The 17,236-nt window shown below is 33.6% G+C and overlaps 2 protein-coding genes and 1 pseudogene across 6 annotated transcripts; 2 read left to right on the top strand and 1 right to left on the bottom strand.

Moving 5' to 3' along the window:
• The first annotated feature begins 2,229 nt into the window (after window positions 1-2,229).
• LOC140839489 (uncharacterized) lies at window positions 2,230-6,378 on the top strand (annotated as a pseudogene).
• Window positions 6,379-10,038: 3,660 nt separating this feature from the next.
• LOC140839495 (F-box protein At2g26850-like) lies at window positions 10,039-13,339 on the top strand. 4 transcript variants are annotated; one of them, XM_073206233.1, is made up of 6 exons: window positions 10,039-10,764; window positions 10,846-10,962; window positions 11,139-11,218; window positions 11,424-11,596; window positions 12,209-12,289; window positions 12,943-13,339. In XM_073206233.1, the coding sequence occupies exons 1-6, from the start codon at window positions 10,339-10,341 to the stop codon at window positions 13,128-13,130; spliced, it is 1,065 nt and encodes a 354-aa protein (XP_073062334.1). In that variant the 5' UTR covers window positions 10,039-10,338; the 3' UTR covers window positions 13,131-13,339. The 4 variants fall into 4 exon arrangements, with proteins under 4 accessions (XP_073062334.1, XP_073062333.1, XP_073062332.1 ...); XM_073206232.1 differs by having other exon boundaries at window positions 10,040-10,764; window positions 11,133-11,218; XM_073206231.1 differs by having other exon boundaries at window positions 10,040-10,962.
• Window positions 13,211-16,942, bottom strand: LOC140839492 (uncharacterized). Of its 2 annotated transcripts, XM_073206224.1 has the most exons (7): window positions 16,587-16,942; window positions 15,404-15,496; window positions 14,897-15,130; window positions 14,547-14,649; window positions 13,951-14,180; window positions 13,381-13,677; window positions 13,211-13,301 (listed from the first exon to the last, which is right to left on the bottom strand). In XM_073206224.1, the coding sequence occupies exons 1-6, from the start codon at window positions 16,907-16,909 to the stop codon at window positions 13,455-13,457; spliced, it is 1,206 nt and encodes a 401-aa protein (XP_073062325.1). In that variant the 5' UTR covers window positions 16,910-16,942; the 3' UTR covers window positions 13,211-13,301; window positions 13,381-13,454. The 2 variants fall into 2 exon arrangements, with proteins under 2 accessions (XP_073062325.1, XP_073062326.1); XM_073206225.1 differs by lacking the exon at window positions 13,211-13,301 and having other exon boundaries at window positions 13,439-13,677; window positions 15,404-15,534; window positions 16,587-16,724.
• Window positions 16,943-17,236: the final 294 nt, after the last annotated feature.

Below are 17,236 nucleotides of genomic sequence, written 5' to 3'. Positions count from 1 at the left end.
ATAGCCCTTCGTCAACTTCCTTTTCCCGCGTCCAATCATCAGAATGATAATTTCCAAACACACAAAGTGTTAGATTTTTGACTGCACAGCTTTTCGATGTGCTCCATGAGCTTTAAACCTGATGCCTCCCGGCACGATAGGGCCATATACTCTATTATTAACGCCGTCATTTGGAACCCATGGCATTTTACCACAAATAAGATGAAGTCAGCAACTTCACCAGAACAAATCTTTCAGAAAATTACACAGAAGACGAATGGCGCCCCATACATAGGCAGACGCAGTTAATCAGAATTCCTCAAATCTGTGGCTAAAGCATGTAGCTTTGGCATTGCGTCACATTTCTCCAAGGACCCATGAAAAAGGAACACATAAAACAGCACTCTCGCAATAAAGAAGAAGATATAGATACCTGAGATAAACAGAAGCTCTGCGTGTTGCCCACATGCTGACGGTCGATTTCCCAAAATCAATTTTGCCTAAACCCTAGTAAACCCATATAGTACATTGGTACAGAACTGCAGGTTGTTTCAGACAATTAATTTTGGGGAAAAAGTGTTATTTTTTATGTAGAATTTTTTTTAAGAGGGATCTAAACTCAAAATCTCATTGTTATCGGGATTTTGATAATACGCAGTTACTATGTAGATAAAATACTGGACATTTTCTTACTTGCCTCAGATGGAGGACTCGAACCGCAAGTTTTTTAAATGCATTTTCTTACTCATATATCAAATAACATATACAACTAAATAAATCATTCTTACACTTTTCATAAAGTATAACTTAATATAAAGTTATTCATGTTAAGATTTTTTTATACGTTCTTCATTCTATAATTATCATCCACGTAAAAAGAACTCATGAAGTATCTAATTTTCATGCCCAATAGGCCAAAGCTTACAAAGTCCAACATATCATTCTTTATTTCGTTTTTCAGTATGTGCATTTGAGATAATTCAATGAAGAACTTTTCTTGCTCAATTCATTTCACTTGCTAATAATAGAGAAGGTTGTGCTTAATAACTATATAGATACTGAGAGACAAATCTCCTATTTGAGTCATCCGTGAAAATATATAAATTTTTATGTCAAAATTATTACTTATTAGTGTAAATATGGACAGAGTTGACACGCCATGAGATTGTCTCACAAAAAACTTATTAATGTTCAAAAACCTATCCTTTTATAAGTTGGATCAATAACAAATATTCAACACTTTGAAACGACTATCATACATTTTTCAAGAATAAAATCTATGCAACAAGTTCCAAATTTAGATTACGATTAGGTCGATGGTCTAAATTAAATGTTTTTTTTTTAAATAATATTTTTTTATTAGTGTTTGTTTTACCTAAATAATTAATTATTTTAATTTATTTATATATTTATCCAATAATTTCTCAATGTCAGATTTAAAATCATTAAAAAACAAAAAAGTTATATATATTAAATTAGGCAACCAATTTTTTAAACATCTTTCTAAAATTGAGATGATGGGCCACAGCACCTAAATGACGCTTTTTTTAACACTGTTTTATAATATATAATTAATTAAAACTTTATCTATACCTCTATATTATTTTATTTTATTATGTTTGAATTTGTTTTCATAGTCTGTTTTAATAATTATATATTAATAAAATGTTAAGATTTTAATGTAAGTTATATGTAGTTCAGTGGATAGAGTCATTGTTTTTTGAGATATATGTTTAAATCTTACTGAGATCATTTTTTTACTCTTTTATTTTTCAATTTATTTTTTAATTTATATAACAAAATTACAGTGTAATCCTTCACTATTTTCTATAATTATATTTTACTCTTTATTTAAATATAAATAAAATAAATTATAAAAAATATTATACAAACACTGTACTAGTGTGTGTTTGGTTGAGTAGATTAAATAAGGATAGATAATAGATATCGTTAAAATTTTAAGATATTTTAATAATTATTTTGACCCGATTAAGATCCAATTTTATAATCAAATAGTTATTCATTAAATTAGATCCTTAAACCGGGGTTAAATGATTATTAAAACAACTTAAAATTTTAACAATAAATATTAAATTATTAATCTATCTTTATTTAATTCACTAAACCAAACACACCCTGAAATAATAATGTTGAAAATTAATCTTAGGTTATCATGTTGGCCGAAGATACGCGGCCCACAAATTGGAGCCAGAGCCCAAAAATATCTTGCGTAGCTTCTTTTCGAAGCAGAGAAATCAATTCGAATGGAGTAGTAAAAGAGAACCCTGATATCGAAGCACCAAGCTAGGAGAATCGTCTTTTCGAATTGGAACCGTAAAGAGAACGAAAAGGCTTTGGATTTTGTGGTTCTTCCTCTCATTCCTCCATCGATTTTTCCGTGCGTCACGTGGATCTTCATATTTTCTCGTCTACATGTTTATTTGGTAGACATATTCACAGATGTGCATTTGTGTTGTGTTCGTATGCAAAGTGTTTAGTTGAACATGTTTTTTTTTTAATTATTATTTCTGTTTTGTGGTGGAATGATTCCTTTTTGCTCTTCAGGTGTTAATTTGGTGGAATGGATTCGAAGGTCATAGAAAGCGTGGACTCGAAGGCGGAATTTCGGAAGCCTTTAAATGACTCGGCTGGCAGGAAGTATCGGCGCCGATCTTCTCTGAGCGGGTCATCCTCTTCATCGGATGGTTAGTCGTTTGAAATTGTTTCATTGTTTTTTTTTTTGCTGAAATATTTGGGAGAAAGAAAATTTATAATATGTTGCGTGTGGGAATGAATCTTCTAAAACCAATGTGTGAATGTTGGTTTCAGATTTACTTGTTCAACTTGCAAGTTCGAGACATAAATGTTTGTAAACCTGGGTTTTGCTGTGATTGATATTCACTATAGCAAAATATTGAAGTTTTTTGAACCATGAACGGGGGCAATTATATTTTTGTATTTGGTATTGATTTTAAAGAGTTATTAAAGGAGCTTGGTTTTTTTCTTGAAAGCTGCATAGAGTAAGTGTTCTCTGGTTGATGCGGCCTTTCTCTAACAGTGTCTTTCATGTAAATGACATTGAGATTGTGAATCCTATCACCTATTCTACATAGAAACTTAGGAATGTTTTCGAAATTCAGTGTTCTTTCAGGAAAAGGGTGAAGTTAGTATGCAGAAATCTCTTCTAATTGAGTTTCAGCTTCTTATTTGGTTTCTATTGTCATCTTCTGTTTGTCTGCTACTCTAATTCCCAGGCTTACGTAAATGTATTTATAGTATATCTTTTAATTGATTTTAGTACAGTTGGTATATGAGCCTCAAAGTGGAAATGATCTAGCAAAAGCATGCGGATTTTTCCCTTGGACTGTTAAATGTTTTTCAACTTCACGTGGTGTTCACATGATAGTTGAAAGCTGAAAATGACGATTTTTCTTTGGAACAGTGCAATTGGCTTGTTAGCTGTGGGTATTGGAATTCTTAATGTATTAATTATGGCATCTACTGAATATTTGTTTTTTCATGCATTATACATAAGCGTTTCATTACCTGAACATTGGGGAATTGTTATTCTTTACTGTGTTTTTGAAATGAACTGAGAAATTAATATTTCTCCAATTATCTGATTGTGTCAGGTTCTCTTTAGATTGCTTTTCAGCTGCTATAATTAATTTTATCCGTCGATCATACATAACCGTCCTTTTACTCACATAACTTCATTTAACGTGTCCAGGGAGTCGGCGTGACCGCAGCTCCAGTCCAGTCCCATCAAGAAAAATACTGCAAAAGTTGCTGAAGATAAACGAAAAAGGGATGATGGTAGGGGTTCAGATAGGGATTATGATAGGAGTCAGTCCTGCCGAAGTAGTGAATTGTATAAACATTCCGATCAACAGTCATCTCGGAGCTATCACAGGCACGATGAGCACCGCAGACGGGATAAGCATGTTGATGACTATGACCGAGGTCGTTCCAAGTCATCTTATCGTTCTGTGCGTGACTTGCAGGACCACCACACTTTGCATTCCTCGAGGAGGGAGAGAGATCACCATGGATCTAGAGACTATCCAAATGACGTGGACATATACTCTCGGAAAAAATCTGATGGTTCAGGGCACAGAAGCAGGGACGATGACTCATCTGATAGAGCTGGATATGGAAGGAGACATGCTAATAGTGAAGACCGGAACAGGTTCAAAGACAGAGATAGGCAGGGAGATGGTAGAGATTATGAAGTTGGGAAAACAGATTGTCGAAGGAGTTCTGGGGATCACAAAAGTAATCACTCATTCATTTATGATGAGCCAAAGGGCCAGCAAAATGATTCATCCTCCCGAAGAGAGAATTCCGGACATCACTGGAAAGAAGCAGCTCAAAGAGATGTTAAGCCCCTGGATAGTGAGACGACCAGTGAAGAAAAGAGGGGACATGATCATCGGGATAACTTTAAGGAGCAATGTTATGGAAAACTAGTGGAACACACTATTTCTGATGGTACAAAGGCATTTTCCAGTAATGATCAAGATTCTCTTACGAAGAAGCCAAGTTATTTAGCCATGATGTCTCAGTTTCTGGAGCAGATGGTATACTTTTTCAACTTCCATTGCAACTTTATATCCTATTTGTCTGATTTTGATATGTTGTGTTGTGACACCTCTCCCAAATGATAAAACCGCTGTCAACTGGCCATTGGTAGTCGGAGTCATAAGTATATCTCCTTTTTGTTTGTTATTCATTCTTATCACTCGGTCTCTAATCCTAAGTATAGCTGATGAAAATTAGTTTAACTTACTGGACTACTGAAATAGGTACTTCCGAGCAGTCGTATGTGACAGATTCTGATATTGATGCTGCGAAAATCGCTGCTATGAGAGCAGCTGAATTGGGTAGGTCAATTACTTTATCCAAGCTACTTTTTATTGAAAGCTAATTGTCTTAATCTATTGTGTTATACCCATTTCCGCAAGTATACTCATTTCTCTGTTACTAAGCGAAGTGATACGATGGCTGGTAAAACCGTTGTCCTTGCTTAGTCTGTGGTGTGCAGTTTTTGGTTGTATTCGTCTCCCAAGTACACCAACATACAAGGTCAATGCGTATCTGATTTGTTAGCAGAAGCAAACATATTGTAAGGTGTCTGCTAGGACCTAAATTTTCTGTAGTAGCTGTCATTATTACCATTATGTTTTCGCGGACCTATTTAATCACTATCTTTGACTCTTTATATCCAATGTAGCTGATTGAATTTTTTTGTCGTTTTTTTCATTGGAACTGCAGTTAATAAGAATTTAGTTGGTACCGGATGCATGTCAGCTGACCAAAAGAAGAAGCTTTTGTGGGGAAACAAGAAGAACACCAAGATTGAGGAGGTATGATCATTGCTTTTAACCTTGCTATACAGATATGAGAGATAATAAAGGGTGAAAATTTTTGTAGTGTTATATTTTTATCTTGATTGAAGTAGTGGATTAGTAGTCTACCTCCTAACTTAAAAGGGTCATTCGAAAACTGAATTTCCATTGAAAAAAAATGGAGCTTTATTTGTGCACATCCTGATAAGAAATATGAGGTAAAAGTTTGAGATAAAGGGACCACTTTTATAATGAATCTTTTATATTATTCCAAATTTTGAATACGTAGTCACCAATTGTTGGAGCATTAGAGTGTTCAATTTATAGCTCCAACAGAATATACAAAATATTGAAAATATAGTGATCAACAAAGAATTAACTGATATTGTTCCATCACGTTCTGTGTTCATAAGCAGAACCAGCATCATATTTAAAAGTATCCGTGCCCTTTAATTTTTGGATTAATTTTACTTCAGATGTTTTTGTATTATTCATCATCGTGTCTCATTTCTCTATGTTCAATACAATGCTCCACATAGTCTGGTCATCGTTGGGATACTGCAAATTTTGGTGATAGTGAACGCCAGGAGAAATTCAACAAACTCATGGTAATTTCTTACCTCTCATTACTTTCAATCGAACATCACACTCAACTATGTGCTACTTTTGATTGATTATTTCTAGTCCCCATTAGAATTTTATTTCACTTACTGACACATTTTTAGAGTCTGAGGTTGCATTGGTGCCTATGGCCAATTGTAGGGCGTGAAAGGCGATGCGACAGTGGGAACCCAGCCAGACAACCCCGATGTGGAGAAGCAGCGGGAACAACTACAGCTGGAATTGGAGAGGCAATACACTGCGGGGCTGCGTCGGAGGGATGGTCGTACTGTTGGACTTGGTCTTTGAAAGCTTTCTTTAGCTACTTGAGTACTTGTATTAAAGTATTTTTCTTTATTGTCTGGTATTATGTTGATGAGTTCTTCTGTAAGACAAACTTCTATCGTATGGTAATTTATTGGCCCGTGATGACGACTAATTGAGATTGTTAGATACAGTTCTTTTGTGAGACAAACTTCTATCGTATGGTGATTTGTTGTCCTTTGATCACGACTATAGAGATTGCTAGAAATGTGATTCGTTGGAGGTCAACTAGACTCGATATGGCTGAGAATGCAGTCTCTTTTAAATTTTTTGAGTGTCTTGGTGGTTGGCAAAAACTTGTGTGAGAGGTCTCACTGGTCGTATTTTGTAAGATGTATTTTTTATTTGGGTCATTTTTGTAAAAAATATTATTTTTTATGTTAAGAGTATTATTTTTTATTGTGAATATCGATAGGGTTAATCCGTCTCACAGATAGAGATAGAAACTTACTCTTAGGTCATCTCCAACCCATAAATCTATTTTGGAGCAGTTTCTGCATCAAAATAGTGTATTTTCTGCACCAAATATGACATTCATCTCCAATCCATTTATTTCAAATCTTACACTAAAAAGTATATTCTTAAAATATTCTTTTGTTTACTATTTATTTATAAATTTAACAATATAATTATAATTAATGTTAATATTAGTATTATAATTATAATTTTATTTTTATTAATAGTTAAATTTATTTATTTGATTCTTATATATATTAACTCTAATATTTATAATACGAATTAATACAAATGCTTCATTATTAAAATTGACATAATTTTAATACGGATAATTTATTTTTAGAACTTAATATGAATCCAAATTCAAACATCTAAACAATTATATTCCTTCCACAAATGATCAATTAAAGCATTTCGTAGTGCATAGTAAGCATACGAATTAATACAAATGCTTCATTATAAAAGTGAATTGTATTGTTATATTAATTTTTTGCATTTGTATTTAATTATATTATTTATAAATCATTAAATCAAATTATTCTTTAATTATTAATAATTAACATAAATAAATATTTAAAAATCAATAATTATTATTCTTTATTATTTTTATTAAATATCTATTTATATAAATAATAAAATATATATTGTACTATTATTTAAATAATCTTGATATTTTTTTAATATAAATAGTTATAAAAAAAAAATAAAAAAATATATATAACCCTTGCGCCAAATTGGCGCAAGGGCCTTCCTCTGCGCCAAATTTGGCGCAGAGGAAGGGGGCTGCGCTATTTTAGCAAAATAGCGCAGCCCCCGTTGGAGTGCAAAACCTTGCACCAAAATGGTGTTTTGCACCATTTTGGTGTAAGGTTGGAGATGCTCTTAGCGGTTTATATGTTGTTGCGGTTGTCAGCATTTGGATTGAGTCTATGGATTCAAATATTAATTTGGATTGAGTCAATGGATTTCAAATATATATTTGTTGGTTATCTAACTTAATAGAATAATTCAAATCCAATTTTTTATTTATTTACATTATAATTATATTAATCAAAATAGATTTTAAATATTTATAAAAATTTATTGAGATTAATATAATTATAATATAAATAAATAAAATATGGATGATAATAAAAATAAATTTTAAATCATTTATTTAAAGCAACTCAATTCAATTTACATTTGGTTTAGAATCTCGCAATCCCAGATGAGTGTAGATTTTGGACTTGGGGAGTCGTGTTTTTTCCTTGTGTGCTGATTTATGATTAGTTATTTAACAATGAGTGTATATTTTGTATTCTTGGATTATTACGGGAGACAAAAAAAGAGAGAAAAATTGCATAGTTTGACTATTATTATTCGGATGTCGTCCTTCCTACGGCCGGTGGTCATATCAGTTTGGAGGTTATCAATATTCAATAGTTGCCCACGGGTCAAATTAGTTTCAAAGTGCATGAATTCTCAATAACGTAAGGATTACTGATTAAAACTTATCTTTATCTCAACTGATTCCTGAACTTGATTGATGTAAAATCATAGAAATTTACTTTATTTTTTACTTTGGGAACACGCGGCAACTATCTTTTGATGAGCTCTGTCTGTGTAAAATCAAAAGGTCAATACAGTTACTTGTAAATCATGTTTAGTAGATAAATCACATTAGATAAACTCTATGTGACAAGTTCAAACTGAGAAGACAGAAACATATCGTCCACCTACTCTATCATCCTACTTAGCTTTATATTTGTATACAAACTTGGATGGTGAATATTGGTTATGGTCAGGTTAAACTTAATTTGAACACGCTTTCATTTTGATATAGTTAATGGCGTCAATTGCTAGAATTTAAATTATAAGGTAATCCAAACAAGTAATCCTTTGTTATTGCTTGTTGTAACCTACAAGCAACCAACCCCTAATAATTGGCACCACCGCATTATCGTCTAATTACTACATGTTCCCACATATTTCACAAGCAATTGGATTTTATTTATATTTTAAGCTAGAATAAAATACTATCATATTTATTTTTTAATTTATATTTTAAGCTAAAATAAAATACTATCATATTTATTTACTGCAACAATAAAATATAGTATCATAAAATTATTTGAAAATTATACAAAATTTTAACTAGAGATTTTTTTAAAAAAAAAAATTGGCTCTGGTGTTGTTTGGCCATTAATCGGTGATCTGTGACACCAACTTTTAAAACTCGTCATTTCCAAGTAAAATTATTGTTATTGTGATAACTTTAATCATGAAAATAAGTATAGTTAAATAGAGAAAAGCCATTTTTGCAAGCATTGACGACGATCGTTTTCCAAAATATTTTGGTCTAAGACCCACTTTTATATTTTAATTTTTTGATAGTATAATTTCGTTTATTATTTATTACGGTAAAACAAGGAGGAAAAAGATATGCTAATGCATTTTAAATGATTCTAATTTGGTCTTTTAGCGTAGACAAAAACTTGTGTGAGACGGTCTCACTGATCGTATTTGTGAGACGGATTTCTTATTTAGGTCATCATGATATCCCACTTTGTTATTAAGAACGACAATTTTCTCAATGGGTCTTAACAACAATTTTTCCCACGAGTTCAAGGCCTCTCAGGTAAAATGAGGATGAAGATTCATTATTTTTTTGGATTCGAATGCAGAAATTTTTTAAATACCCGAAATAGTTCGGATTGGGTACGAGGATATTATCCCCATCTTCAAACTCGTCCCGAAATTATTAATAATAATATATATTGATATTGATATTATCATTAATAAGAATAATACAATAATAAATTCTGGTCTGGTGATTCTCCGAGCCCTAATTAATATTTTTGAAATGTAGATGGAGATTTGATCTCCGTGAATCCCCAACCCAAAAAAGCAAGGATATGGGTGAGCACAAGAGCGGAGATAGAATTTGGAAGCCAAAATAAAAATGACAAACTCATACATTCCCGGCTGCCATACTTGTTATCACCAAGAGTTTTGATAGATTTGGCCTAGATTTTTTTAACATTTTTAATCATACCTAAGTAAACTAGCTTTAAGTATTAAATTTTTAATTTTATTTAAAAAATAAAGAAACATTAGTTAATTATATATTTTTATTTCATTTAATTTTTAACTCAAATTTTTTTTAAAAAAAAATTAAAAATATAAATAATTATATTACTATTCAAATGGTGTAAATGAAATTAGAGGTGACAAGGAAAAAGTAAAATGACGAGATTTACATTATTATTTAAGAATTATAATGTAGATTCCAATGGCGGTGGCAATTCAATGAGTTTAGGTGCCGAATCATTTAAGGAGGAGCAAATGAACAATGGTTTCTTGTTCAGGGCGTTGTAACCCCCAACAATCAAAACTTGTAGTTTTGGTTGTCCGTGCGTCCCTTTCTCCGTTAAAATACATAAATAAATAGATTTACAAGTTAGTATCCCCACTCGATGACTCCGCCAATTTATCCAAATAAATCTAGAAATAAACAATAATCGAAAGTAATAGTATCATCCTCTGTTTCTACGTTTTTCATGCAGATTCCCATATGCTAAATGAGCTTTTCTTGCTCTGTGCAGCTGTTTCGACATGTGAACTGGCATCCTTTTGGCTAAACTGACTTAAAATGCTGCTTTTCTTGATTTCTTGCTTCTCTTTTCTTCTCCTTTCAAAGGTTGGATCGAGATTATGGGCATTTCCCTCGTTTTTATTCTGCATTTTTGTGCCATTATTTACCAAAGGAATGTTTTTTACCCCTTCTTTTGAGATCCCTAGAATGTTTCCATACACCCACAAGAATATGAGGCCAAAAAGAGAGATTCTTGAAGAGACAAAAGAGTTCTCTTTACTGGATTTGCCTGATTTGGCTTTAGACTCCATTCTTGACAAGCTTGATCCTTCTGAACTGTGTAGCATGGCAAGGGTTTGCTATTTTTTGAGAGAAAAATGCACAAGTGACCATTTTTGGGCGAAGCATTTTAAGCAGAAATGGGGTGGAGTTGTTGGGGATTCTTTCTACAGAGAATGGCAATGCTATGTTGCTTCAAGAAGGGTACCTAGATTCTTGAATTCTAGAGTCCAGAAAGGAGGTTTTTTGCAGTTCTTTTTTGGCATTTTCTTGAACAAACTGCAGATGAAGGAAAGGGATTGTGTTTCAAGATGCTTTTTACCAGTAAATTCAGTTATGTCTTGTTATCTTGCTCTTGAAACTGGAAAGTTTTGGTTCCCAGCGCAGGTCTTTAATCGAGAGGTAATTTTTTGTGTGTTTGAAAAAGTTGTGTGCATTCTTTATACTGTGGAAATTGTTATAGGAAAATGTGATTGATTTTTTTGTAGTTTGCGTTAGGAGTGGTGATTATGTGGATGGTCCGAAGTTATATTTTTCTATAATTAATTTATGATTTCTTGATTTTTCTGAAGGTGCAGAATGGGCATATTGGATTTGTGCTTTCATGCTATGATGCAAAGCTAAGCTATGACTCCACAAGTGACAATTTTGTTGCCAGGTATGCCTAAAGATTTCCCTTCCAAGCAGTGTGGAAGCAACTAATGCTCTTAAGTTTCTGGGAGGATGCCAATGTGGCAAAACCATCAAAACATGATGTTTGGATACAATATAGTTCCAAATCTTTGAACTATGTTACCACTGTCGAATTTGAGAGCACTTGGAACTATTTTTGGATTTAAAATTGCAATAAATTGATATTGTAGGTATCCATCACATGGGAAGAGTATGATAGAGGAAGACATAGAGTGGGATAGGATAAGAGCACCAAGTGTGGATACTCCTGCGAATGCTACTCACGTCTCTACATGTTTAGATGAACTTAAACCGGATGATCATGTTGAGATTCAGTGGAGAAGAAGCAAAGAGTTCCCTTATGGTAATTCTTCATTCAAGTTAAATTTCCTTGGTTTTCTGTCCCATTTTTGTGTTTGGAAATTTTAAGTAATATGTAAAATTTGTTTTTTCAATAATACTCTTAATCTACTCGAAAAACCAAGCAAGCCCATATACTTGAGAAGAAAGGAGTATAATGGTTCTTTTATTTCATCCGTTTGATCAAATATACAACTTTATTACATGGATCATCCTCCTTGTGGATCATTGACCCAAATATGTCGAGTCCAAGTTCGATCCCATATGATAAATTTTTAAGACAGGAGTGTCATGGAATCCACCCTGAGAGTAATACGTTCAGGCTAGTTTGAACTTAATTACTGGAATGGCCAAGTCGGTCGACCTATTTAACAAGAAGATTCAAAATTCTTGGAGGGCCAATTTTGCTGTCAACCTTTAATGGAATATAATTTCCTTATAGTACCTGTGGTTTGCAGAAAACAATAAAGGTGGCCCGGCCCCTTACTGATGGCTAGTGGAAATTTTAACATGGGATTTTTGAAAATGTGACGTCCCAACTGTATTCATTAATGGAGCATTTGTAGGTTTTTTTTTTTTTTTTTTATTTTATTTTTTATTTTATGAACATTCACAGGTTGGTGGTATGGAGTTGTTGGCCATATTGAATCCTGCACTGCTTACAATAATGAATCTCATTGCCAATGTCACATCAATGGTAGTAACCTCACACTTCTTGCTTGTAGCTCCTTTTTTGTCTTCTTTTCATATACTTTTTTCTCTTCAAAAATGGAATAATTTATCCTCCATATTTCCATTTCTTCCTTTCATTTGTTTTTGTCCCACCCTTCTGTGTATCTATCTATTCAACAACATGGCTCTGTAAAATCTTTTCCCCAGAACTCGAATGCACCAAATGATGTGCATATATAACTAACATTTTACAGAAAATCGATGTGGTTAACCCGCAAAAATCAGCTTTTGTTCAGTTATAAATCAATGCTATAAGAGGAATATTCGGAACTGGAAGAAATTATACACAAGATAGGAAATTAATAGAAGAAAACCCATACTCGATTAGTCCTCACGTGGCGGTGATGAAGTGGTCCATTGGTCCACTTTGCATAGCCATTGATTGGACAAATGTGCATTCAATAATGATGGGTCCACTCTAATTTTGAGCCACAATTGATGCATAAAAATATTTTATATCTGCACTAAGAAATGATCAATTAAATGTATTTTGGATGGAACAAAAGTGTATTATGCATCAACTTTAGAGAAATTTTCTTTTGAAATATGTATTGCTAATTGTGTTGCCATGTACATACTGTATGATATGGCGATTTCACGACGATCTTGTTTCTGCAGATATCGTGATTCTAGAGTTCAAGCAATATAGTGTTGAATCGCAATGGAGGAAAGTGTCGATTTTCAGGAAAGATCATACCGAGACAGGCGATGGGGCAGTCGGGTTTTATGGTGGAATTAGGAAGGTTTCCAAGAAGGAAGAGATTGAAAGTTGGAGACACCTTTGGCCGGATTGCACCTTGGAATAATGATATATTATAGACTAGTTTAGAATGTAAAATTCCGGTACTTTAGGATAGGTGGCGGGCCAAAGGTTTATCGATTGCAGGGGTGATTCATGAATTTATATGAAATTTTAAGAAATTTCAATTTCTTTTTTGGCTGAAGAGTGTGCCATCCTAGATGTAAGCCATCTTTGCCTTCTAAGTCATGATTTACAAAGAATTACCGTATCATTATGTTTTTTTGATAATCTATAGCAGTAGAAACCTCCCTTACAATGTGGGGTGAAACGTGGAGCCCGGCAAGAGCACACAAATCAGAGAAAATCCATAATCAGCTAACTCAGTGAATCAGCATTCGTCTCCATCCTTTGTATAAACAGGAATTTGCCACATCTTTGTGTTCTTTTTCGGATCATCTGTGAGGCTGAGATCTGAATCGTCTTCTTTATATGTTTTAATGTTCATTTTAGCTCCCATTAAGACAAGCCTTTCCACCATGAATAATTGGTAATTGTTCTCGATCAATGGATCTAAAAGGCTGCTATAGTTTGATGAATAGGCCAATTTGTACCTGTAGATAGATGAAACAAGAATCAAGATTGTAAAACCGAAGTGTTTACGTTTATATAAGTCCGAGTTTGTGTATAGAGGAGTTTAACTTGGAAAAACCACTTATCAATTAAGTACGACCTTTTTTAAGTGCTTTTTTAAAAAAGGTACGAGTAGTTTGGCCTTAGTACGTGATGCCGTGATGGTGGTTTTTTTTTTTTTGGGAGTAAGTTGAAGTAAAACCATAATTTTTGAATTCCGAGTTTCACATTTTAAAGTGTTTCAGGCAACAAACCTCACAGCCAAAGGTGAAAAAAATCCCGCAGTCCTTTCATTCGAGGCGATGAAAAGGGTTCGTCCAACAGGAACCCATTTCGCTATTCGACAAAGGATAAATTCAGGACGTGTATCTCTGTCGATGTGAGGATGTAAGGTCCTCTCAATCCCAAATCTATCCTTTCTAGTTTTCAATATGTCACCTCGGCGAACATGGATAGCATCGTAGTTTCCAAGAAGGGACTTGATCTGCATGAACATGCATCCGAAGTTGATAGCATGAAGCATAAAACATCTTAATAGTAAAATCACCAGACAAAAATATAAATAACTGCACCATAACTAGCAGAGTCGTAACATCCTGATTTGTAACTGACAAATGGCTTTATTGACAGCATAACATAATCTCAGTCATGGAAAAGGTTTTCCAGTATCTAGCTACCAATATTACTTACATATATCTTGATTTATTTTCATCTGGGATAAGCAATTTTTCTCGCAATATCTGGCACATCTTATGATCTTTCTTCAACATTTTACCACTTAAATAGCTAATGAAGAAATTGGAGTCCACAAAAGTTGATGGACAGCAAAAGCACTAAGACGTTTAATTACCTTTTCTGCTGCATCTCGTAGCTTTTTTGCTGCCATTGAAGGAAGAAATGAATATGGCAATAAAACAGAGCTATGATTATTCCGATCTTTGCACTCCATGAACCTGAATGAGTATCGTGATTAATACCTACACGAAAGCTATCAAGATTCAAGAACTGATCTGGTAATGAAGGAAACATTGTTTGATGCCACACAAAATATTTCCAATATGGATGGAAAATTTGAGTTTTATATCTGATCAAGCCCTTGTCAATTTAGTTAGTCAAAGGAAAAAAATTATGAATACTCATAGGGCCGAACAACAGGAAAAGAAGAATGTAGATAGATGAAACTATAAAGAGCAAACTTGCCATGATAGAGGATTTGCAGATCGATTTACAAGCAAAAGATTTGAATACAAACTTTTGCCTCTGAGATCAGACCGGCTGACTCCTTGCACGTGTGCTATCCCTCTAGAACCCAATTTCATGCTTTTTGCAAGGACATGATGCCAAGATTTTGAATTATCCAAAATCACAGGTACTGTAACTGATATGAGATCCAAATCATACAAAGAATCCATAGCACATGCGTTAGCATCCCACCTAGCAAACAGAAACAAATCATTTAAAACAACCAGTGGCAGCTAAAAACCAATGCAAGCCCTTGTATTTTCGCTATCTCATTCAACAAATTTAGTCAATTGCTTTTCAGAGAGTGGAAAATATAAAATGCATCCAATTAAGAAATTCCTAATCAGTCCCATGAATAATATTTTGAATCCATATTACTCGAACAAAATCTGATCAAATGACTTAAGAACATTATCAGCGCACAATCCCCACTTCAAAGCTGTAGCGGAATAGGAAAAAACTCACTGGTCCTCCACAACCATATTTCTAGACTGGTGAAGTATCCCTTTCTTGTTGTGTATTGGATTTATACACATCCTAGAAGGAATCACAAAAGTCCTGCAACCAGGAGCAGAAGCGTGCACAGATAAATAATTCTGCAAAAACATAAGCAAGTCTCAAGCTCAAAATACTTCAAATAGCATAATTTAAAATGGAATTATGCATGTCAGTTCGCAGTAAGTTGCATACAATCTAACTCTTATACTCATGATGGCCTAATGTCTGACTCTGAGATACGTATCTTAGCAAACCATGACCTTTGTCCAAGGCATTTCATTAGGTCTAAAAAACAAATGGGGGACATGAGCCAAAATTGCTAATTTTCTGGTTTCCGATGCACAAATTCGCAGCCAACTGAGGATCATGGATTAACTCAAATACCTTAAATACAACGACATTAGAATATAACATGGATTTCTAACATCCACCCAAGTACTATAATTTAATTACCATTCAAAGCATCCTTCCATTCAATCCCAGATCAAAATTCAGGTTTTCACATTGCCATATTTGCAGAAAAAATAGTCACATTTTTAGCTTTCTATGATGCCATGTTTTATATGGAGGCTTATTTGGAACAGTGCAGAATCCGAGGAACAATTGAGTGTATAAGAATGAGTGATACCCCCAGTATGGCAGTACATGACACCATATGGTATTCTGTAACAGCCAACTTAAAAGCACAAACAAATAACTCGAATTACTACACAAAATGTTCAGTTCCCCGGATATTTTCGAGCTGAATCTTCTTATCCAAAGGAATATTTGAAATCTTAACTATGAATCAGAAGAACATTTATTCTTAAAAGGAAAACCATAACAGCAATTTCACAATTCTAAGAAGAAAAACAGGAGGCTGTCCATTACAAAGAAACAATGAAACTCTGGACTAGATTGGCCCTTTGAACAAGCATAACAGATATTTAAATGCACTAACAAACAGAACTTCCAAAGAATTAGCAAATATCCCAAGTTTCACAGCATACCTACGACAAAGTTTCAAGCGCTATTACCCATTACTTCTGCAAAACAATCAGAAAAATTATAATCTGCTACAATACCCACCTTTCAAAATAACAAAAGATTCAATCTTGGCGCCAGATATACATAGAAAAATAATGAAGGGATATACAATTACATTACATGCCTTTTCAGAAACAAGGCTTCTTCAATTGCACACCTCAGACTGGATTCCTGATGACCCAAACCCGCACAAGTCTCGCAGTGTTTTCCAGGGCAATCAATTCTGCTTCCCCAATACAAGTATTTATCGTGCATATTGCGACGATCCCTGGGGTCATTTACAATGTTCTGCGAGTTTCTTGAAGAGGAGAAGGAGAACCCGTTGGTGGAGATTAGAGATGAAGCAAGGTACAACAACGCAGTGCATGCAATTGAAGCTGTGAATATGAGTATTGGAGATCTAGGCGTCGTTGATTTTACTTTTTGATGGCTTCTTTGGATCGCCATGGGAGGAGTTGGGGGATTTTTTGAGCATTTTCCATTTTTTGCGGAAGGAAATAGATTTCTTTTGTATTTTTATTTGTATAATTATCTCACTACTCGTATAATATGATTAAAAATTAGTTAATAATTAATATCAAAATTTTGGCTATGCAATTAAGCCTGTTTGGATTTAAAAGCAAGAGTAATTTTTTTTTAAAAAAAAATCTTTTATAATTTTGTACGTATTTGGACGGGATTTGTATTGCTTTTAAAAAAACACTTAATTAAGTTAAAATTAATGTTTTTCCAAAATTCAAATTGTGAGCTTTTAAAGTGCTTTTAAGAATTAAA

This window comes from Primulina eburnea, chromosome 8 (assembly GCF_022965805.1).
Source record: "Primulina eburnea isolate SZY01 chromosome 8, ASM2296580v1, whole genome shotgun sequence".
In the NCBI taxonomy this organism is placed as follows: domain Eukaryota; kingdom Viridiplantae; phylum Streptophyta; class Magnoliopsida; order Lamiales; family Gesneriaceae; genus Primulina; species Primulina eburnea.
The sequence above is the reverse complement of the archived record's forward strand: the minus strand, read 5'-3'. Positions and strand labels throughout refer to the sequence as shown.